At 41.1% G+C, this 23,035-nt stretch overlaps 1 protein-coding gene across 3 annotated transcripts in view; it reads right to left on the reverse strand.

Moving 5' to 3' along the window:
• ITGAV (integrin subunit alpha V) overlaps positions 1–23,035 on the reverse strand; it is a 101,838-nt gene that overhangs the window by 46,221 nt on the left and 32,582 nt on the right. For all 3 annotated transcript variants that reach the window (XR_006103675.1, XM_042465071.1, XM_042465082.1), the window contains 13 exons: positions 18,952–19,066; positions 14,553–14,614; positions 12,312–12,357; positions 9,979–10,104; positions 7,126–7,170; positions 6,041–6,084; positions 5,876–5,932; positions 5,250–5,302; positions 4,075–4,283; positions 2,985–3,176; positions 2,568–2,613; positions 2,129–2,230; positions 1,082–1,140 (listed from right to left, as the gene is read on the reverse strand). Coding sequence is in view for 2 of the 3 variants with exons in the window: in XM_042465071.1 (XP_042321005.1) it covers positions 1,082–1,140; positions 2,129–2,230; positions 2,568–2,613; positions 2,985–3,176; positions 4,075–4,283; positions 5,250–5,302; positions 5,876–5,932; positions 6,041–6,084; positions 7,126–7,170; positions 9,979–10,104; positions 12,312–12,357; positions 14,553–14,614; positions 18,952–19,066 (1,156 nt within the window). In the remaining variant the exon portion in view is untranslated. The remainder of the gene's footprint in view (positions 1–1,081; positions 1,141–2,128; positions 2,231–2,567; positions 2,614–2,984; positions 3,177–4,074; positions 4,284–5,249; positions 5,303–5,875; positions 5,933–6,040; positions 6,085–7,125; positions 7,171–9,978; positions 10,105–12,311; positions 12,358–14,552; positions 14,615–18,951; positions 19,067–23,035) is intronic.

The following is a 23,035-nucleotide window of genomic DNA, read 5'->3' on the forward strand; positions in this document are numbered from 1 at the left end:
TGTTATAAGTGCCCATTTGGTGCTCTTGGCCGGTTACAAGCCATGCTGAGCAGTAATCCAGCACTCAAATTACTACACAATACTAGCTCTCCCATTTCTACAAACAGTGGGCCCTTGGTATCCACTGGAGTTTGGTTCCAGTATCCCCCATGGATACCACATTCCATGGATATTCAAGTCGTATTAAATACAATGGCATAGTGAAGTGGTGACTCTTATATAAAATGGTAAAGTCAAGGTAAGGTGGCCATGTTCTAGAAGAGTTTATTCCTGACGTTTCACCTGCATCTGTGGCTGGCATTTTCTCTGAAAAACCCACCAACCCCCCCCCCCCCAACAAAAAACATTATGGATGGTGGCCATGAAAGCCTTCGAATTCACTCCTCTTGTGTCACTATGCTGAAGAAATTTTATCAGGAATAAACTCTTCTAGAACATGGCCACATAGCCCAAAAAACCCACAAAAAACTATGGATGCCGGCCATGAAAGCCTTCAACTTCACACAAGGTAGGGTGTGGGGTTTTTTGGAATTTATATAATAAAAAAACATTTTCAAGCTGTGGATGGCTGAATCGGTGGACAAAAATCAGTGGATATGGATGACCAACTGTATTTGCATTTTTTTTTCTTTAGACAGTATAGTATTTCATTTTTTCACCTCACATCTCCCAGTTTGTTGGTAATGGGGATGGCCCCTTCCTAGCTCTAATCTCAAGCCCTTATTAGTTACAACTCTTGTCTTCGATAATCCTTTTAATAGCAATTCTTAGGTCTTCTTAAAGACATAAAATTTCTTCTGAAATTTTGAAGCTACGGTGTGTGTATGTGTGGGGGGAATGTGTTTAATAACCTTGAGTGAAAAAACTTTTTTTGTTTGTTTTAGCCAGAAGACTGGCACAAAGTTATCTCTCATACTCCGAGAACAACTTTGGTGTGACATTTGAACTGGAAAATGTAAATGTTAGTTTGTGTATGCCTGACACTGGTGAAAAAAACTTTAGCAATAAAAGAAATGCCAGTTTTCAAGGCCTGCTGATACAATGAACTTCACTGAATAGCAAGTAAATCTGCATGACTTACTTAGGTCTTTGGGGAGATTTCCTTTGCCATCAGCTTTCAAGCAGAACTTCACTTTAAAGCTGTTGGGGAGAATTAAGAAATGATGAAAATATAACCTATGTTAGTGTAAAGGTAGACCAAGCTGCAGATACAAGGGTAGGAGGCACTTTGTTGCTGCAGGAGACATAATACTGTGCTCCCAGTTCTCACCTCCCATAGCTACCAATAAGACCCAGTTGTGTGTCCTAGTGACTGCATCAAAATCATTAGGCTTAAACACACTTTCAGATGATTGAATCACTCTTCCTTCCACCTTTAATTATTAAAAATACTTTCTGCAGAAGTTAATTTGCAGCAAGCTTCTGCTTTTATATTTGAGCTACACTGACAACTGCAAAAGAGCATTTATATTAAATTTTTAGGAGCCCAAGAGCTGTTGAAACAAACAGCAAGAGATGAAGTGCAAGCAATTCACCCCTTCCTTCTACATGCTTCTATAGCTAGTCCAGGGTGGTCAATTTCTACCCCTCGCACACACTGCACTACAACTCCTGGAGGGCACACATTCCCCATTACAGTGTAGTCAGAAGGGATGGCAACCAATTGCGGCAAGCAGTTCTCTATTAAATGTCAGATTTCTGATAGTAAATCATTCCTTTCACCATCAGTTCTCTGAGTTGGCTCTACTCAAGGTTGGGCACCAGCCCTTTTGAAGAGGGCTTAAAAGGTGCACCAGTGGAAGTGGTCATGTTTCAGTGGGGTTCCACACCACACAGTCAATTCACTTCTTTCACCATGGTTTTAGAAAATAATAGAAAGACTTGAACTTATGCTTTTGCTTCAGAGGGAGGGGAATTAAGAAACAGATTAGTCCTAATCTATCTCTCTCCAAGGAGAAAATAAGGCATCCATGAAGAGTAGGAAGAAGAAGCATACATCATTTGCTCTTCTACTGTGACTGTTGATTTTTTGATCAAATGAAGACATTCCCTGGTCTTCTTTTTAACCTTTCAATAGTAATTTTTACCATGAACATTGTAGTAGAATGTTAGTGGCAAGTTGTCTCACCAAGAAACCTTCTGACCATTTTCTTCACAGGATTTGTTCTCTGGATTTAGAATTGTTGGTGTAACCTCTAGTACAGCATTTACAGTTATGACTGGCCGTGCCCTTTTGAAAAAAATCAGACAGTAAGTAAAAATGGACACCCATAAGAAACAAAATCACAATGTATTCTACCATAGGGGTTGAGAAACGTTTGCCTTCAATTTGGCGGCTTGTCCAGAGACACACTGTCCCTCTCAAGTGTCATGCCTGGCTGCAATACTGCTACGCTTTGGCAGAGTGAGTAAAGACATCTCTAAATCTGATATTTCTGCTACAACCTCAAAGCAAGTAAAGCGTGTTGAAATAACAAATCTCACTTGATCTAACATAGTCCATAATATAATTTCTATTTAAAAATTTAGTATTGCTGACCTTCCCCACTCTTTTTTATAGCACTTACCTATATAAAGCAACTTTGTCAACACCAAAAGCTCCTACGATCAAGTCTAGAAATAGAAAGAAATAATTGCAGATATACCACCCAATGCCTGATTGAATTTTAAAGCTTACGATTCTCATTAGCAGATCTCTGGTGCATATTAATACAGATACTTTTGTTGTCATGGTAAGGTGATCAGAACTGAAACTTGGATGCTCAAAGGAAACATGAGATATGCTTATAGAATCCACATCTGCTGGATTCTGAAGGTATACTTTACCAGACATGTAAAGCAAGAGGTATCTTAATGTCAAAAAGTTGGAAATGAGAAAATCCACCTATCCCTGAAGAAGATCTAAACTTGGGGCTTTCTGTGGGTTAAATGCTGCATTTGTATATACAATACAGAAGACTGAATTGTAACTCTTGAACCATCACCTGGATAGCCATTTTTGTCCACATCAGTAGCTCCTTTCAATGAATAGCCAAAACTTGGTGGCATTGTCTCCGAGGCCCACTGCCCTTCAAGGACTTGAGACGGCACTCCATTCAAACCCGTGGCTCTCCCGTTGTAGATGTAAACCAGGCCCTTCCTATCTTCTCCACCATAAGGAGCTGCAACTGCAATGTCTACAAGCCAAATAAAGAAACCCTGATGTCTCAAAATGTAAACCAGTATGCTTTTGACAAAAACCAATATATGTTTTTTTTTCAGGGAAGGGAAGGGGGCATGCATAACATTCTGCTGGCAAAAACTGAATACTCTCATTTGACAAAGGGGAAAGCTTTGCATCCTGTAGGCTTCCTCATGCGTGCAAAAAGCTCCTAACTGAATTTCTAATGATTTTGTCAATTGGGATGGACTTAGATAAAAGATCCAGTTTTCAGGTTGATGAGAGTTTGAGTTTCTTCAGTAACTTTCAGCAAACCTGGGGGCCTCAATCACTAATGGTCTGTTTCAAAGGAAACTGTACTTGAACTGTAAAGGGCTTCAATTAGAAGTAAGAGAGATTTAAAACAGAGGTTGGGTTGCCCCACATATTTTGACTTCCAACTCTCCAAAGTCACAGTCAGTGCAGCTATGGTAAAAGGTAATCCAAGACAGTTGCAGGGCCATAGAAAAAGTGTTTGGATGGACAAATATAAAACACCCATTGTTTATTTAATATTTATATTCAAGGATGCTTTGAAGGGAGCTGGTGAGCATGCAAGAGGGTATCAATATGCTGGCACAACTGGAGATAAACAGCATTGCAAAGACAGGGCATTAATTACGAGAAGAAAATTTGCCATTCTAAACCAGACCAGGGGTTCATCCACACTACACAATTATAGCGCTATTATTCCACTTTAACTGTCATGGTTACATCCCAGGGAATCTTGGGGTTTCTAGAGTAATATTCCCCTACAGAATTAGTGGCCAGGTTGAACTGAATTATAAGGTGTAATTAGGAAATAACTAGGTAACTCAGTCACAAGGTAAAAAAACAATGCCCCCCACCCCAAAAAAGAGGACAGAACACTTTACCATTGAAGCCATCTTGGTCAAGGTCTCCCAAAGGTGCAATTGAACTGCTGAATCTTGCAAAGACCTCAAAGCCATTCAGCTTCATGACTGGACGGTGAAAGCGTCCAGAGGATTGTTGAAGGTAAACAGACACCTGTCCCACTTCTAGAAGCTTGCCATCAGAGCCACGATCCATGAAGAGTGGGGTTCCTACGAGTAAATCTGCATAACTGAAGGAAAGACAGGGAGAAGAGGGAAAAAAGAGAGAGGCTTTTAATAACTACAAAACCTCCAACATTTAGAGTCATGAGATTTTGTACCACAGTACCCACAATTCAGTCATGTCATGCACTTGAAAGTTCTAGATTTCAGTGGGAGACTTAAGCATGTGCTTATTTAATTTGCTTATTATTTAAACTTACATCCTGCCTTTCTACATAGATCAAGGCAGTATCCATGATGCTGTTGCTCTTCCATTTGGTCTTACCACAATGCTGCGAGTTAGGTCAAATAACTATCCAGACTCACCCAGTGCATTTCTTAACAGGGATTAGAACACAGATCTCTCAAAACCTACTCCGACACTAACAACTACAGTTTTTCACTTATAAAATTCATGGAATGTACCATGCCAAACTTTGGATGCATCACACTCTCAGAACACCAAGTGAGGTATCTCAAAAATGGGGCCTGAGCCTTGCTGCTGTTGCTCACACATTATATGGAGTGAAATATGAATCATTTCTCCTTCGAAGAGTTTGTGGCAATACTGTTTAAGATTTTATAGAATAAATTACACAATACATTAAATATTTAAAGATGTTTATAAAGTACCAGAGGTAAGACAGAACATGCCATTAAAAATAAAAAGTCAAACACTGGTTTTCAAATGGTATGTTCAAGATTGTATTTTAATTCTTCATTGTTGTTGTGTGTCTTCCCATAATTTTCATCTGATGGTGACCTAATCACAGTGTTTTGTTCAGAGAAGTTTTGCTTTTGCCCTCCTCTGAGGCTAAGGGAGTGTGTGGCTGGCCCAAGATCTCCCAGTGGGTTTCCATTGCTGAGTGGGAATTTGAATTCTGGTCTTCCAGACTCCTGTTCTAGCAATCAGAACACATCACAATGGCTCTCTTAGGCAATGTTTTAAACTACAGGTAACTTTCCCCAAAAACCACAAGAATAGCACAACTTACCCATCACCACTGATATCTGTGGCAGCTACAGAATATCCAAAGTATGCAGCCATCTAAGAGACAAGTGTTAATGGAAACATGTTGCATTAAATAACATTTACAGCATTATGGTATTTTTGTGCAGTAACAGCTCCCTTTCTATGTATACTTCACAGGTACTACTAAAATAGTGGCTTTCTTTTTGCATTCTCAGTTTCTCTGCATTTTATTTTACTCAAAGCGTGAGAAAAAAATGATTTTTTCCCACCCGCAACAAAATTACCACAGCTGCACATGTATATTACTATCTCATTTGCCTCCTGTAGATCAGCTTCTATCAACAGCCATTTCATGTGGATACATCACAGAATAAACATGAAATGACAAGGATCTTCCATATCAGCTCATCAGGGACCATCTACTATTGACCATCTCCCTTCCCAAAGGTTTCTCATGCACTGGCCATGATGCCTCAAGTTGCTATTTTCCTCCAGGTAAAGTAGCTAATGGCCATTCTTTCCTACTTTTAAAAAATAGAACAGAACAGAACAAACTAAAACTATTATCCCCAATTTCTTCATTTTTCATTGGCCAAAAACAGACATGATAAGCAGGCATGTTCACCAAAACACACAAGAAGCCCATACCTGTTCTCCAGTGAAGTTATACATGGATGCCATATTTTTTCCATTATAAATTGACACCTGCACAAAAAATATAAATGAATATAAGATCTCTATTACAGTTTTATGTCAGCAGCTGCTGGGGAAAAAAAATCTGATATTGAACGTATCGTATTTAAGTTCCTTTACCATGCCCAAAGTCCTTGCTGCCCTTGGAACACCAGACACAAAATCTAAAAATCAAAGAGAAAAGTGAGGCTTTTGTTACCTATACAGATAGGAATCAATGACCTCTAGAAGTCACTTATAGGTCACAGTCCCACCACTGGATGTACATGAGTAAACCCTGTTGACTTTATTTATTGGCATTGAGCTTCAATACTGAAGTCTGAACAGGAGTCCAACAGTGAACTAGGATATACAGTATGAATAAATTTCATAGCTCCTATACAGAGGAACACACAAATAATAGACAGGCAAGCAGGCAGCTTTTAAAAATAAGAATCTAACATCTTATGAATAAATTATATAAATGTTAAAAACAATGTAAAAATTATGGTAATATCATAAATATATTCTAAAATTGGTTAAGACATTTACTTCATCAATAATGAGAAATATTAACCTGGTCCTGAAAGATAATAATGTTGAGGCCATGCAGCCCTTATTGGAGTGAGCATGGTCCAAAATACACTGCAGAAATAATCCAGTGTGAGACCGCTTTAACTGCACTGACTCAGTGCTAGGGGATTTTGGGAACTGTACTTTTGTGAGACATTTAGCCTTCTCTATCAGAGCTCTGGTGCCACAATAAACTACAATTCCCAGGATTCCTTAGCCTTGACCCAAAGCAGTTAAAGCAGTCTCAAACTGGATTATTTCTGCAGTGTGTTTTGGATCCTTTTCATGAGCAGGGAGTCACAATGGAAAGGGACTCTTCTTTTTTCAGTAGTCTATAAGACTGCTTTGGAGAAGGTACTCTAATGAATTCACCAATGACACACAAATATTGGCAATTGAGATGAGAGAGAGAGTTCCTTACAGCCAGAGAGGGGTGCAAATAAGGAGAGGCTTAGCAGTCCCCCACCCAACACTCAAAAGCAGATTCAAGCATGGCAGAGGAAAGAGAATAACTTCCATTTGCAGTGCCCATTACATTGGGAGTTGTACACTGTAGGTTAAAAGACAACCTTGTTTATTCACTTCCTCAATCCACTTCCTCCTAATCAAAAAAGTATTTTTTCATACCTTGTACACCTATGAATGAGACATACCTTCTATGCCATCACCGTTGAAATCTCCTACAGCTACTGAATAACCTGTCAAGGAAGAATAAGGAAATCAGGAGTCATCAGTACCCAAGGATTACAATATGAAATACCATGAGATAATTTTCAGCATCTATGTACATTCATTTGTGCCCATTTCACATAACACAATTAAAGCATTTTCATTCCACTTTAAGTGCCATGGCTATGGTCAAAGGTACCTAAGGAGCTCCCAGGCAGAAAATTCCTAATGTCCCTCTCTGGGCAACAAATCCCAGAATTCCATAAGCAGTTGCCATGGCTGTTAAAGTGGAATAACAGCACTGTAACTGTGTGGTGTAAAAGGACTGTGCCCCCTTCCATATAAGTCATAGTAATTAGCTAATCCTACAGAGAGTCAGCGTACTGTAGTAGAGGGTTGGACTACATCTCAGGAGACCAGAGTTAGATTCCCAGTTCGGCCACAAAACCTACTGGGTGATGTTGGGCAAGATTCTGGATAATTTTTCTAAGCTGTGGTTCTCAGGATGAAAGCGCTTTAATTTATTATGGTTACAGTTTGCCTTTCTTTCAAGGATCTCACAATGGTATATATGGTGCTCTTTGGTCTTTGAGGTAAGCTACATGGAGGCATTTCTTTGCTTCTGACAATTGCTACATAATAATTGCAAGCTGTTATACTGCATGTGAGTTAGGTTAGGTTGAAACATAGGGCCCAAACAGACAGGCCAAAATAAAGCTGCTGCGGATCACTTTGGAGGTATGCTGTTTAAATTACACATGCATTTTAAGAGGCCAGAAGCTGTGCCAAAGCTGTGCTCCAGTGCTTAGGACTGGAGAATGGCTTTGGCGTGGCTTCCAGCCTCTTACGATGCATGCATCATATAAATATTATATTTCCAAAGTGACCCGAAACAGCTTATTTCGGCCTGTTAGTTCGGGCCCATAGTGACTGGACCAAGATCATCCAGTGTAGTTGAATGGAGACCTAGTTCAACTTAATAATCACTGCAAAAATAAAGTTAGGCAAGCCAAGTTTTTATAAAGCTGTCATGTGGGCTTGAACAGACAGGCCAAAATAAAGCTGCTTTGGGTCACTTTGGAGGTATGCTGTTTAAATGATGCATAGGAGGCCGGAAGCCACACCAAAGCTGTACTCCAGTTCTAAAGACTGGAGCGCAGCTTCTGGCCTCTTAAAATGTGTGTGTCATTTAAACCTCCAAAGTAACCTGAAGCAGTTTTATTTTTGCCTGTCTGTTTGGGCCCATGTATCTTGTATGGTGAAGTTCCATTTTTCAAAATTCTGCCAACTAAAAATCCCATTCATTTAACTTACTAGATGTATGATAACTGTATTTTAAGAGTGTATATGTACTGTCCCAGCTTGGCCATGAAACTCACTGGGTGACTTTAGGAAAGTCACACAATCTCAGGTGCATTCCCAACAGGCCCTATTGGGCACTGTCATTACGCGCGAGGGGCGGCGCTTCCTGACGCGCCTTGCCCCTCACACGTAATGAGGGCTTCAAAATGGCGGCGCCCTAGAGATGGGCGCCGCCATTTTGACGTGACGGACACCTAGCGTCTGCACATCTCAGCACTTTTTGCGGCTTCTTTTTCCTACGCAGACGAGCCACGCGGTTTGTCTGCTGCGGCTTCTTCGCGCAGCAAACAAGGGCGGTCTGTAAAGCGCCTCAGTCTCAGGAGAAGGCAAAGCAAACTTCCTCTGCTCAAATCTTGCCAGGAAAATACCATGATAGGGTTGCCATGAGTTGGAAAAGACTTGAAGGCACACAACACAAACACACTCAGTTCTGGGACTTTATCACTTGGACAAAAAAGACAGGACCATAGTGGGATGGTCCTATCAATATCATGCAACAGTGAGAAGGTTTTCACTTGACGTTGCGTGATATCATGATTTTCCCACGATTATCACATGAATAAACAGGAATTCCAGTAGGGGATGCTGTTTCACCATGTGGTCAGTGAGAAGAAGTGGGATAGTCTACTTCTAGACTAGTCTTATCTAGCCAACATATTTTGGATTAGGGGTGGGCAACTGGGCTAAGTTTGGGGCCTAATTTTCTGCCCTGGGATCCATCAGGGGCTATACAAAGACTCCAAGCAAGCAAGAAAGCAAACAAACCAAAAATACTGTAGTTATCAAAAACTGATTTCTGGTTCAGAGGGAGGAGAAAGAGTATTTCCCAAAGTTAAAATGTGCAGGGGGGGGGCAGCAATGGCTTATTTAAATGGTGAATTGCTCCTCTTGATTCTTCCATGAGAAGTACTTCACAATTTTTTGCCAGAAAATGTGCAGTCTGAAGGGCTGCCAAAAACAGACAGGAACTGTGCTTTGACCATCCTTGCTTTAAACAAAGAACTTAACACTGATGTTATTTAAATAAAGAAAAAAAAAGAGGTGCAAAACTAGTTGATATTTTTTTAAATATCCTAATGCCTGTCTCAAGAAATATAAAAATATGTGTTTCTGCTTGTTTACCTGGAAATAAGAATGAGCTATACATACAGGACAATATAAGATGTACAGAACGTTGAACTTTCAGATCTTCTGATTTATGCTGTCATGACAGAAACAAGTTTTGTTGTTTCTTTACAGCACAGTCTTATACAAGCTTATGCTGTCATGACTAATTTGACTATTTTGACTACTGCCAAGACCAACAGTGAGACTTCTGCATGCCTACTACCTCATCAGGTGGCTCATAATTGTCCAGAATCCCTCTTTCCAGCACATTATACCCATCAGGGTTCAGGGCAGACAGACACCACTAAAAGAATTTGCAGTTTTAATCAGGTACCTTCAACTTACTATTTGACTTTCAAGAAACTCACCCAAATAACTGTCATCAAATACCGCACTTGCTGACCGTGTTGCTAACTGGTTCTCATACTTGGTAGTATAGACTTTAGCGTTGTACTTCGACACAATCTCAGCCACTTGATCAGAAATAAGCTGACCTAGAGAAAAGGAGAGGGGAGGACATATAAGCAAGAGTACAATTATGAAATGGAAAATGAGAGGAATTTTGTTGCCCCTTCACAGTACAGTCTTATACAAGTCTACTTAGCTGTCAGTCCCACTGACTCAGAGATAAACAGGTAATGGAGGGTAGTTCCAAGAAAATCACACTACAACACAAGGAAACACAAAAGAGGCACACCTCAAACAGCCACCTAGAACAGTACTTCCGTGTTATATTGTTTATTTTTTAAGGGTTTTTATAACAGAGAGATCAGATCAAACCAAAGGTGGGAATCACATAGCCCTGTGGTAGGAATACTGGGAATTGTAGTTCAACAACATCTGGAAGGCCAAATGATTTCCACTTCTGGCTAAAATAAGGGGAAAGCTCCTTGAACTTAAAAAAAAATAGGGAAGTAATATATAGGTATTTTAGAAAAGTAACTGTGCCAACCTATTGCAGAAAAATTAAGTGTCTTGTGGCATTTTAAGACCAACATTGTGGCATAAGCACTCATAGGTAGGAAGAAGCAGTCTCAAACTGGATTATTTCTGCAGTGTGTTTTGGACTTCAATTATTTTTCATGTTTTGTAATGTGAAGATTGCACTGTAAGTTTATCTAATTTCTTTTATACACCACAACATTTGAAGTACAGTTATGTGGCATGTAAACTGAACTAATAACAACAACATCTATTTCATGGAGATGTGTAATTGTTATCCTTCAAATAATTCACCTCTAAAACACCTCTGAATTTTGAACAGAGAAACCCTTTCCTCACCAACCTCTTTAAATCTCTCCCCTACCCACCCATCACACTCTTCATCCAAGACATATTGGCAAAAGATAAAACATGGTGAAAATGTGATGCTGCATTACAAATGAAGGCAATTGGAATAAAGAAAAAGCAGATAGGAAAGGGCTTAAGCACTCCTTCCCACTTCTTCACTCTGTGCCAAAGGTGGGAATCATGCAGCCCTCCAGATACATTTGGTAGCCCTAGCCTGTGTCACCAATAGTGAGTGATCACGCAATACCCTCTTTTGCTTGGGAGTCTAAATCCTACTGGCAATCACAGCTAGAGTAGACTCATTGAATCAATGAGATCTACATAACTGATTCAATGCTTCTATTCTAGCATTGATAACTACTAGGGGTTAAGGCCTACTTTGGTCCTGCCTGCGCTGACCAGATACTCCGGGGACAGTCTGCTGTATTTTGGCCAGGCATCTGCCTCACCTCTCCCCTGTTACAAAGACCCTCCATTCTACCATGGGGCAGCTGTTCACATATTTGTCCTGCTGACCTGCCTGGCACACCTGATGCTTCCACGCCTGGCACACCTGATGCTGCCACAGGTTGCTTTGCTCTGAAATCAGAATGAGGTGCTCAGCAACAATCGCACGGCTGGGCACCTTGTTCTGATCTCAGAATGAATGACTGGCAGTGATGGCATTGGCTTAAAATGATGTGTTTTAAACAGCCACCCAGTGTTGGAAAGGAGAGCTCTGGATCTTCCTGGAAAAACTGGAGCAGAGGGAGGTATTAATATAGTTTAAGAGGGGTACACCCTGGTTCTGGTGCTATATGGGCTGGTTTTCAGTCTGTTTGCACCAGAAACAGGGTTTGGCCATGTCTCATTTGGTCTCCCTACCAAGAGGAAGGGGGAAAATCACTTTATTTTGGCCAGTGCAGACAGGGTCATTGCCCTCTTGTGAAGCAAAATGGTTGTTGTTGCTGTTGATACATGCCAACAAATTGACTCCAAATTATAAAAAAGTTTCCCTGCCAAGAGGACAGGAGAAGAATGCTTTATTTTGGCCAGTGCAGACAGGTCTATTGTCCTCTCTTGAAGCAAAATGGTTGTTGTTGCATTTGTTACATGCCATCAAATTGACCAACTTATAGCAACCCTGTTATAGGGTTTTCTTGGCAAGGTATCTTCAGAGGATGTTTGCCATGTCCTTCCTCTGAGGCTGACAGAATGTGACTGGTCCTAGGTCACACAGTAGGTTTCAGCGGCTGAGCAGAGCTTCAAATTCTAGTCTCCTATAGCCCAAGACTCCAACCACTAACCACCCTGGGAACTTTATAAGAAAAAAAAGTCACTGGTGTTTACGTATATATGCATATCATGTAGTCAGGCCCCCAGAAGATTAGTCAGATGATCATCATTTTGCTAGCCACGTGCCTTGACTTACCTTGCCAATAAAAACTGCCAGGTCCTCCAAGAAGTACTCTGTCTCCCTACAAAGAAAATAAAAGGTCAGTTTTTGTTTTTCTAGGAAAAATAAAATTGTAGCTCAATATGTAAAGGAACATGTATCTCAATACACTCCAAAATGAGCTCTTTGTATTTTGGAATTAGAACTATCAGAGACCTGAGCAACAAGAGGGACATTCCTAGATATTGAATTTCCTTGATCAACTGTTCTCATCATAGTGCAATATCATCCCCCCCCCCCCGCCTCTCTTTGTAGGCTGGTAAAATTTCTTCCTCCTCCTCTTCAACCTAGGGTAGGGAATTAGTTAGACTTATCTTGTATTGTATTAAATTGTATTTATATTTTGTTATTTAACCTCCAAGTTGCTACTTTTTCTAAAAGTTTCATGTATTTATCATTTGACTTCTAAGCAACTTTTATTTATTTATTTATTTAAGCCTCAGGAGACTGGGCTACAAAGCAAGAAAGCATAATTTAAGTCACCTCTTTGCTATGAACTGAGTGTGTGGCCTTACATGAGATAATATCTTACACTTTGTGCTGGCCTGTAGGCATGGTGAGGGCTGAGCATCTGGACGCTCCAAGCCCTCACCCTTCCATCCAGGTGCTATCTTGGTGCATGCCTATTTACACGGCACACACTATGATGATGCTCGTCGTGCCCAGTGCCCAAACGGAGCTGCATACAAGGGGTGTCATCATAGTGTGTGAGCACGCCTATGGTGCCCCTTCCAGGACGCAAAGAGAACTGGGCCAGAAGCAAGTTCTTTGTGATCCCTCTGGCAGCCATGGCTTGTGGTTGCCACAGCTTCCTTCTGGGGCAAAAACGAGTGGCATTTAGCCGCCTGTCTGCACAGCCCCTTAGTCCAGTGTCTGCATCAGAAGGGTGGGAAATGGCCAGGGGGCATACTTCCACTCCTCTTTTGTGTGTTTGCCATAGATATTATCTGAGATATTGAGATGAGGGCTATCATCTCATTGAAGTAGAAGCCACAATACCATCAGGTCCAGCACTATACCTCCAACAGTTGACCATCCAGATGTCCATGATGGACTGGGGAGACCCTTCCCCTGTTTTAACATTGCTGTAAGAACCCTGGTGGACCAGACCAAGGGATCTTTTAGTCCAGCATTCTGTTCACACAGCGGCCAAACAAGAGTATATGGAAAGCCCACAAATAAGACAAAAGGAAAATGGTCACTAGCTTCCTAGCTCCCCAGGAATTGGTATTGAGAAGCACACTGCCCCTTTTGTTGAAGGACACATATAGACAACTTGACTAGGAGCTGCCAACAGCTACCTCCACCATAAATTTGTCTAACTGTCCTTTACATTTTTTCAAGTTGTAGGCCATCGCGACATCTTGTGGCAGTGAATTCCACAATTTAACTATGTGCTGTGTTAAATATAGAAGTATTTCCTTTCATCTATCCTGAATTTCCCATTTAGCTTTAGTAGATAACCCCAAGTTCTACTGTTATGGGAAAGTAAGAAAAAACATACCGTATATCTCTCTATCTCTTCTGCATCATCTATAATTTTATACACTTTTATCATGCCTCTTATTTCCTCTCCATTACAGTTAAAAATTCCCAGGTGTTGCAATCTTCCTTCCTAAGGGAGTTACTCAAGCCCCTTGGTCATCTGATTTCCATTTTTCTGCATCTTTCCTACTTCTACAATATTCTTTTCTGAATGCATTAACCAGAACTATTCCAAGTGTGCACATACAAGAATGGAAATAAACATTTTGCCTCTCCTACAAAGGATTCATCCTTAGCTACCATAATTACTAATATATGCACATCTTGTTACACTGTGAAATCACTATAGTGACCAATATATTTCTTGCTGTAACATTCCAAAATTATGATTTTAGATTGAACAAGCTTGTTGAACAAAAGCAAATGGAAATTCTTAAATAGGTTTTTATATTCTGTAACAGGGCTAACATGGTAGGAAAGATGCTATCTTCCCTTTATTAATTTCTATTGTTTATGACTTGCTCACATTTCCTTTGAAATTCTGAACTGAATAAATTGTTTCAGTCTTGCAGTGACTTCCAGAAGTATAAATTTAAGACAACAGGAATGAAATGATAAGAATTCACAAAGGCATGACAGGTATGGCTGTGTAGAATTGATTTCTACAGTATCTTTTATCCCCTTTGCTGTCAAGTATTGAAAGAAGAAGACACACAATACATGCTTCCATACCTGGGTAAAGTCAATGCTAAATCCACCTTGACAAAAGCCCTGCCCTTCTGCATCAATATTTGCTGTGGAAAGAAGATAAAATGAAATTGATTTGCAACTATATTACAACACAACTCTAATGTCATAAAACCACCACCCCTGTGTGAATGGTAAGGAGGCTGTTAACAGTGCTTGGGGTGGAAGGACTAGAGGGAGGCAAGTGGTGCTGTTAAATAAGGCATCTACATGGATTTATCTTTTTTTCTGGGAGCCCAAGATATTTAAACCATCTTTTTACCCCATCTTTCTCTGCCTTTAGAGGCAACCTAGATTAAACAGTAATTGAAGCCTTCAAGGTCTATTCAGTGTTGCCACATTATCAGTCTGCAGTTTTTGTTCCAAATTTGTAAAATTCTCCATTTCAGAAAGTAACTTTTGTAAATGTGTGCATGGAAAGGAAGACAACTAGTTTTAGTCCTCCATTTTTCCTCACACAGCAACACCCTTAAGCCACTTTACCTTATGAAAATGCCAGGGGTCACTTTGGCCCAGTACAGACCTCCCAAAAAGCGAGGCCTGCTGGTGCCTTCCCCCCCCCCCCCCCCCCAGGGAAGCCGCGGGTTCTTTTTGTGCTGCACCAGTTATGCCCAAGTGCGCCAATGGTGCACTCATGATGTAACTGACATGGCGCGACGTGCGGATGCTATGCATCCGTCATGTCACAATGGCGGCGCCCGTATACACCGGGCGGCACTATTTTTATGGTGCCGCGTTGTACTAGGGTTAGGGACCATGTGGTTGCCGCACGGTCCTTTAACCCTAGTAGGCCACCAGCATGGCGCATTTGGCCCGTCTGGGCCAGGCCATTATTATTTATTATTTAATTATTATTTATTTTAATTATACACTGCCTTTCACCTGGAGTGGGACCCAAGGCAGTTCACATTCCCTGCAATTTCTTAAAGACAGTGCCACCCTAGTTTCTCAGAGTTTCTCTAAGTTAAAAGAGTGTGCAAGTTTTCCATTCTTTGATTCTTTGCAACAACTGGAGCCTTTTTACTTCACTTCTCCAGCAAGAGAGAAGCAGCCTGCAGTTTTTAGTATAACCTTACCTCACTTGCACTCATCTTCCATGCTCATGATTTGTTGCTGTTGTTGTTTTAAAGTTAAATGAGCCTGGGAAATGCACCCATACAATCCAGAAACAGCTTCACCACCTCACCTGTTCCTTGTGAAAGCAAGGCCTAACTCCAACACCAGCAGCTGTGCTAAAGGGTCCCAGTGTGACAGGCTTTCACAACCTGTGGCCTGCCATGGACAATATAGTCCATGAGACATAGCTTCTACAGATCACGTCAACTATTTTGTTTTTACAAGATCCAGTTAGGTGGTAAAAGGAGACATCTTTAAAGCATGCAACTCCCAAACTTCAGTCCCCCAGTGTTGTTGGACTTCAACTTCCAGAAGCCCCAGTCAATGTAGCCAGTGGTCAGGAATTCTGGAAGTTGTAGTCCACTAAGATCTGGGGACCCAAGATATTTAAACTCTTTTTATCTCACTCCTTAGTTAAAAAATACTACAGGATTACTTTATATATAGATATTTTGGGGGGGGGGGCTTTTTTTTCCTGCCGGCTTAAAAAAAAAAAAAAAGCAACAAAAAAGGAGGGGGGGTTGGGGAGGAAAGAGGAGAAAATATATTGTTCATTAGCAGGCTGGAGGAATGGCCACATCTCTCTCTGCTATAGCCAACTGGAATGATTGCTTGTGGTGAGAATTAAGAGACAAAAATCCAAAACACACTGCAGGGCAGTTAAAGTGGTCTCTAACTGGATTATTTCTGCAGTGTGTTTTGAACCATAGTATTTCAGGAAGATGGCTTTTTCAATACGCCTGGTGAAATAGCCTTATTAGACCCCCTGCCATGCTAATAGGCTTCATTTGGCTTTTTGGTTGTATTTTATACAAGACTGACTTCCAAGTACCTTATCTCAATGAAAATAAAAAATGAGATTTTTTTTAAAGTACTGTACTAAAAAATACAATAAAATAAAGGGGGTAGAATCCAGAGATACAGCCATATTAGTCTGGAATATCAGTAAACAAAGGGATCTTGTAATACCTTTGAGACTAGCTGTGCAAAGGAAGTTGTAGAATAAACTTTCATAGTCTTGGTCTGAGGTAGACCAACAGGCTGTACAGACTGGCAGTAAGTGCCAGCTTGGGGTCGGTGTGGGGCATAGTGTTTGGACAATGCATGCCCTGACACCAGCCCCAAGCCAGCATCATGTCACCTGCCTGACGACATAGCGGGTGGCATTACGGAACTCTTTTGGCACAGTGTTCGCACACCGCATGCCAAAAGGAGCTTGGGAAAGTGCCACTGCAGTGGCAAGGGCAGCTTTTTTCTGGGCCAAATAGAAGCAATATTTTGCCACTTCTTTTTGGTCCAAAAAAAAATGCCAGATCGGGGCCACAGCATGTGGTTGCCACGGCCCCAATCCAGCACTCAAAGGGGCAGTCTGTTTCACCCCCAAGCTGCTCCTTTGGAGCAGTCTGTTTCACCCCAAGTCTACGAAAGCTTATGCTACAACTTCTTTCACACAGCTAGTCTCAAAGGCATTACCAGATCCCTTTGCATATAATAAAATAACTATTTAATTAAAATATTTCCTTTTTCAAAGTGTATGGAAATTCTAAAATGGTAAGTATGTGCTCTCTTTTCTTCTTCTTTTCTATTTACAGATTGGGAACCCATGCATAGTTCTGAGATATCCTTTGTCTTTAAAATAGGAAAAGAAAGGGAATTCCAGAGCTGATCCCTTGCATACCACAAGTGAGTCTGAGGAGTCTTTTTATGATGTGGTTAATCCTCTGAGTACAGAGCTTTACAACAGAAATACCAACAATCTCTTATCTTTATCACTGATTAGAATGAAATGCTCACTTCGCATTTTATGGTCCTTGGATCCTGGAAAACATTCTGGAATGCCCTCCCTCTTTATCTCTTGCTTATGCAACAGAGCAGGGAGGAGAGAAGTTAGTCATTCCAAAACATACCACTGACTTCTTCTGAGCCTCCATAAGGATGGGTGAAATGTATTTCTTACAATTCACAAATAAATTTGGATTGACTAGTTATTATGGTTGGTTTCCTTTTTTTACAAAGTCTTCTGGGTGCCCAGTTTGTCACAGTCCAATGAACAATGGCCTGTGTGACCTAGAAAGTCACAACGTTATTTGACAGAACAAACAAGATGGATCTTGTATCTCAACTTCTACATGCTGAGCAGCTATGCAGGCTTTATGAAAATATCAGTGGATGTTGCCTTAGTGTGTTTTTTAATGCTGTTGTTGCTGTTTAAATTATACCTTGCAAAAATAAACCCGTAGCATTTTTTAGAAAGATATTTCTAGCCTAAATATTTCTATGACCTACCTATACAGATAAATATGAAGGAGCATCTCAACATTTATTCCCACATCTATAAAAACAGTGGTGTGCAATCTCTTCTCTATCAAGGGCCACATTCACTTGGATGTGGCATGTCAGGCTATCATACTAATAACAGATAGGGCTGGAACCAGCAGTTGATGGGACAAAACGACAAAGCAGCCAAGTCACCATTTCATTCTCTCATTGTCACCATCTTTCCATCTCCCACCTTATTCTTTCTCTCTCTTCCCCTTCCCCTTCCTTCCATCTCTACCTCTCCCCTCCATCTAACAGGCTGATGGAGAAGGGAAAATTGCTTTTGGAGAGGCTTGAACTGATCACTTGTAGAGGGCTTTCAAAATCCAGCTGCAGGACACAGTTGATCAGGCCTCGGGCTATAGGTTGACCAACCCTGTGTGAATGCTTTTCTAACATGCCAAACAGCAGCTCTTGGGAGTGATTTTCATCAAGGCTATAGCATGAAAGGAAAAGATTAATTTCCTTCAATGTTTTCTATTACTTTGACTGAACCCCCACAACAGCTATTTGCCATTTTTAAAAGCCACGCATAACACATTTATCAACACTTGTCCTTTAAGACAGCATCATATCAGCCACAGATTTAACAACATATTTAATTTGGCCCACTGGGACTGCCTAGTCAACTGCCATGGTCCTATGAAAAAATAAAAGCCAAAATCCAGTCTCACACATCATTGTTTCCACATTTCCATCACTACCTTCAGTTCACTACTAAATTTGGATCTTTTTGTCTACTCTGATAACTGCATCCAGTGTGAATTTCAAGGAGTGCTGAAGAAGATTCTGTCTTCTCTTCATCCCTCCGCCCCCGCCAAGGCGCCTATGAAAATCACTGTTGTGGATTTTAGGAAAACTCATCCCTTCAAGTTGTGCATTAAAGATGAAAGCACACATAATATAGATTCAGAACTGTAATTACAACAGCAAGACATTCTCCACATACTTGACCTGCAGGGAGCATATTCAACAGTGTTAGACCCGTCGTGCAGATAACAAGTTCCTACAGGTTCCCGCTCTGCTTTCTGTTCAGTTCTCCAGTGATACAGTGGGGCACATGCCTGAGGATAAAGTAAAATGGCAGCATTTAGAATTCTGTTTCTTCAGAATAGGCAAGTTGTTACAGACTTGGGAAAATCTGTAGCGAACAACAGTTAGGCAAAACTAACAAAACAAAATATTACAACTGCATTTACATACATGTTGGCTAGCTGCATCAAGAACATAGGGGGGAAACTGCTTTGTTTGCAGCTTTAAGAAAATTATTTGCTTGATGAAAGCTTTTGTAAATTAAGTACTCTGTAAAGCAACTGGGGTGGAGAGTGTGGCTTTTAAAAAAAATATGCAAGTCAAATTCCTAATGCCAGCTGACTTTCAGTGAGCTCTAACTCTTAATTCCCTGGCACCACCCAACTGCCAAGGCTGTGTCAGCATCTGCCATAACCTGGAGCTCCTCAAAACATCTACTGCACAGATGAGAAATATGACCTGTGGAATAAATGTGTCACTGGGATGAGTGTGTTTGGATGAGAGATACTGTACAGTACTGTCATGCTAGGCATTCAGTGATAAAAATGGGATTTTAATACAGGTCACTTAGAGCCAAAAATCTAATTTTCTTATAGACAGCCAACATGACATAGTGGTTTAAGTGTTGGACTATGATTCTGGAGACCAGGGTTCGATTTCCAGCTCAGCCAAGAAACCGACTGGGTGACCTTAGGCCAGTGGTTCCCAACCTTCCTGATGCCACGACCCTTTAATACAGTTCCTCATGTTGTGGTGACCCAAACACATGAAATTATTTTCATTGCTACTTCATAACTGTAATTAAATAGGTGTTTTCCAATGGTCTTAGGCGACCCCCCTGAAAGGGTCATTCAACCCCCAAAGGGGTCCCGACCCACAGGTTGGGAACCACTGCCTTAGGCAAATCACATTGTCTGGGAGTTGCATGATGAAGCCCTACATGGCTTGGGTCCAACCTATTTGTGGGATCGTCTCCTTCCATATAATTCACCCCACACACTCAGGTCCTCTGGGAGGAATCTACTGCAGCCTTTAAAGACCAGACTAACTGCAACCTCCCAGAGGGCCTTTTCTGCAATTGGTCCCAAACTATGGAATGACCTGCCGGACGAGATCTGTCAAATGACCAGCTTAGACAGCTTTAAAAAAGTTGTCAAGACGGATCTCTTCCAGCAGGCCTTTCCCGAATAAAACTGTCTGGCCATAGTTTGACTGCCTTCTCACACCATGTACTATGCTACAACACTACACATGTTATGTTTATCATTAATAGATATTTTAGTACTCTATTTTAAATGTATTATGTTTAATTATTTTTAAGGGGGGATGTTGTTATGTAATATTGTATGTGGATGTTTTAACTTGTTGCTAGATGCTTGGATTGTTTTATTACAGAAAAATGGGATGAAAATAAAAGTTTTATTTTTTTACATGCTCTCAGCCTCAGGGGATGGCAATGGCAAATCTCCTCTGAATAAATCTTGCCATGAAAACCCCATGATACATTTGCCTTCAGGTCACGATAAGTTGGAAATGACTTGAAGGCACATAAGAACCAAAAAAATATATATATATATAGTTTTATGGGAGCCAGTAGTGGTTTGAGTATTGGGCTACAACTCTGGAGACCAGAGTTCAAATCCCTGTTTAGCCATGGAAATCTACTGATCTTAGGAAAGTTATACCCAGACTCAAGTGAAACGGAAGGATAATAAGGCAAGCTTCTTCTGAACAAACTTTGCCAGGAATGCCTCACGTTAGGTTTGTCTTAGGGTTGCCATAAGTCTAAAATGACTTGAAGACATACAACAGCAAATTAGTTTTACAGGAGGAATAGAAGCTGATGAACTGATTTCCAGATTTCCCTAACACCAATATGGGACAGACTATCTCTGAAAATGAAGTTTTGTAGGAAACCTGTGGGGGTTATAAGAGCATGGTAACTGGGTGTTGGAGGTATTCCATTCATGCCTCAGTTTTGCATTTGGTGGAAAAATAAGCTGCTGGCTTCTGATGAGTCTGACAAGTTCCAGCTATCTTTCTTCCTCTTCCTCCTCACCCTCTCCCCCTGAATTGAGGAGGCTGGTGGGAAATGTCTAGCAGTTGCATGATGGAACCTGCCTCCCCTATCCTGGAACGTTTGCCTGTCATGAGACCTGAAATAGCTGTACTGACCCAAAAGCCAAAGCAAATGACAACCTGCCAGCCATTCCTCTGGCTCTGGAAATAGAAGGGCTAAAAGCACCTCCTTTAGTGGAAGTAAATTAAGAAAGCTCCTCAGGCCACCCAAAGATGAAGAACTTCAGTGTTTTGTTCTTGGAGGAGAGGTCTATCATTGACCTGGTTGCCTGGCCAGCTCAAGACTGGGTGGGAACATGGGAGGCAGATCTATGTAAGGCTTCCTCAGGTCTTGTGACAGAGAAGCCTCTTGCAAGATCTCCAGGTTCCCATGGGAACCAACAAAACTAATGTAAATCTTATAACAGTAGGCCAGCCATCACAAGACAATAAGTTTATTGGATTTGCCAGAGCAGAAAAAGAATGGTTGTCTCACTATGCCAGCTGTGAACACAGTAGATGGACCTCCAGCATTTGGCATATAACAGCCCAATGTGCTGCAAACATCAAATGCTGGGGGTTGGTCAGTTGTGAGAGCAGCTGATGCTCACTCTCAACAGATCAAGAGATAGCAGGATTTGGGGCACCCTGTATCCCCTCAATATGTGACCAGATTGTAAGCCCCCAAATATGAGGATAAAGGAGCAGAGGACAGAATAGGGGAATTTCAGCACAAAATAAGTAAAGAGATAGTACAGGAATTCCTTGTTAATCTAAATGAATTTAAGTTGCCAGGACCAGATGAACTCCATCCAAGGGTATTAAAAGAACTGGCAAATGTAATATCGGAGCCATTGGCAATAATCTTTGAAAACTCCTGGAGAACAGGAGAAGTCCTAGCAGACTGGAGGAGGGCAAAGGTTGTTCCCATCTTCAAAAAGGGAAAAAAAGACGATCCGAATAATTATCGGCCAGTTAGTCTGACATCGATACCAGGAAAGATTCTGGAGCAGATCATTAAAAAGAGAGTCTGTGAACATCTAGAAAGCAATTCCATAATCACACAAAGTCAAGATGGGTTTCAGAGAAACAAATCATGCCAGACAAATCTGATCTCTTTCTTTGATAAAATTACTAGCTTGGTAGATGAAGGGAATGCTGTGGATATAGTATATCTTGATTTCAGTAAGGCCTTTGACAGGGTTCCCCATGACATTCTTGCAAACAAGCTTGTAAAATGTGGGCTAGACAAGGCAACTGTTACGTGGATTTGTAATTGGTTGACGGCCAAACCCAAAGGGTGCTCAACAATGGCACCTTTTCATCCTGGAGGAAGTAACCAGTGGACTCCCACAGGGCTCTGTCCTGGGCCCAGTACTGTTCAACATCTTTATCAATGACTTGGAAGGAAAAATTGGGGATACTTATCAAATTTGCAGATGACACCAAATTAGGAGGATAGCTATTTCCAGAGGACAGGATCAAAATTCAAAATGACCTGAATAGACTAGAAGCTGGGCCACAGCTAACAAAATGAACTTCAACAGGGAGAAATGTAAGGTACTGCACTTAGGGCGAAAAAATGAAATGCACAATATAGGATGGGGGACACCTGGCTTAAGGAGACAACATGTGAAAGGATCAAGGAGTCCAAGTAGACCATAAGTTGAACATGAGTCAACAGTGTGATGCGGCAGCTAATAAGGCCAATGCGATTTAGGCTGCATCATAAAAATAAGTGTCTAGATCAAGGGAAGTAATAGTGCCACTATATTCTGCTCTGATCAGGTCCCACCTGGAATTTGTGTCCAGTTCTGGGCTCCACAATTCAAAAAGGACATTGAGAAACTGGAGTGTGTCCAAAGGGAGCAACTAAAATGGTGAAAGGTCTGGAACCTTGCCCTATTAGAGGAACGCCTTAGGGAGCTGGGGATGTTTAGCCT

Source organism: Sceloporus undulatus, chromosome 1 (genome assembly GCF_019175285.1).
Source record: "Sceloporus undulatus isolate JIND9_A2432 ecotype Alabama chromosome 1, SceUnd_v1.1, whole genome shotgun sequence".
In the NCBI taxonomy this organism is placed as follows: domain Eukaryota; kingdom Metazoa; phylum Chordata; class Lepidosauria; order Squamata; family Phrynosomatidae; genus Sceloporus; species Sceloporus undulatus.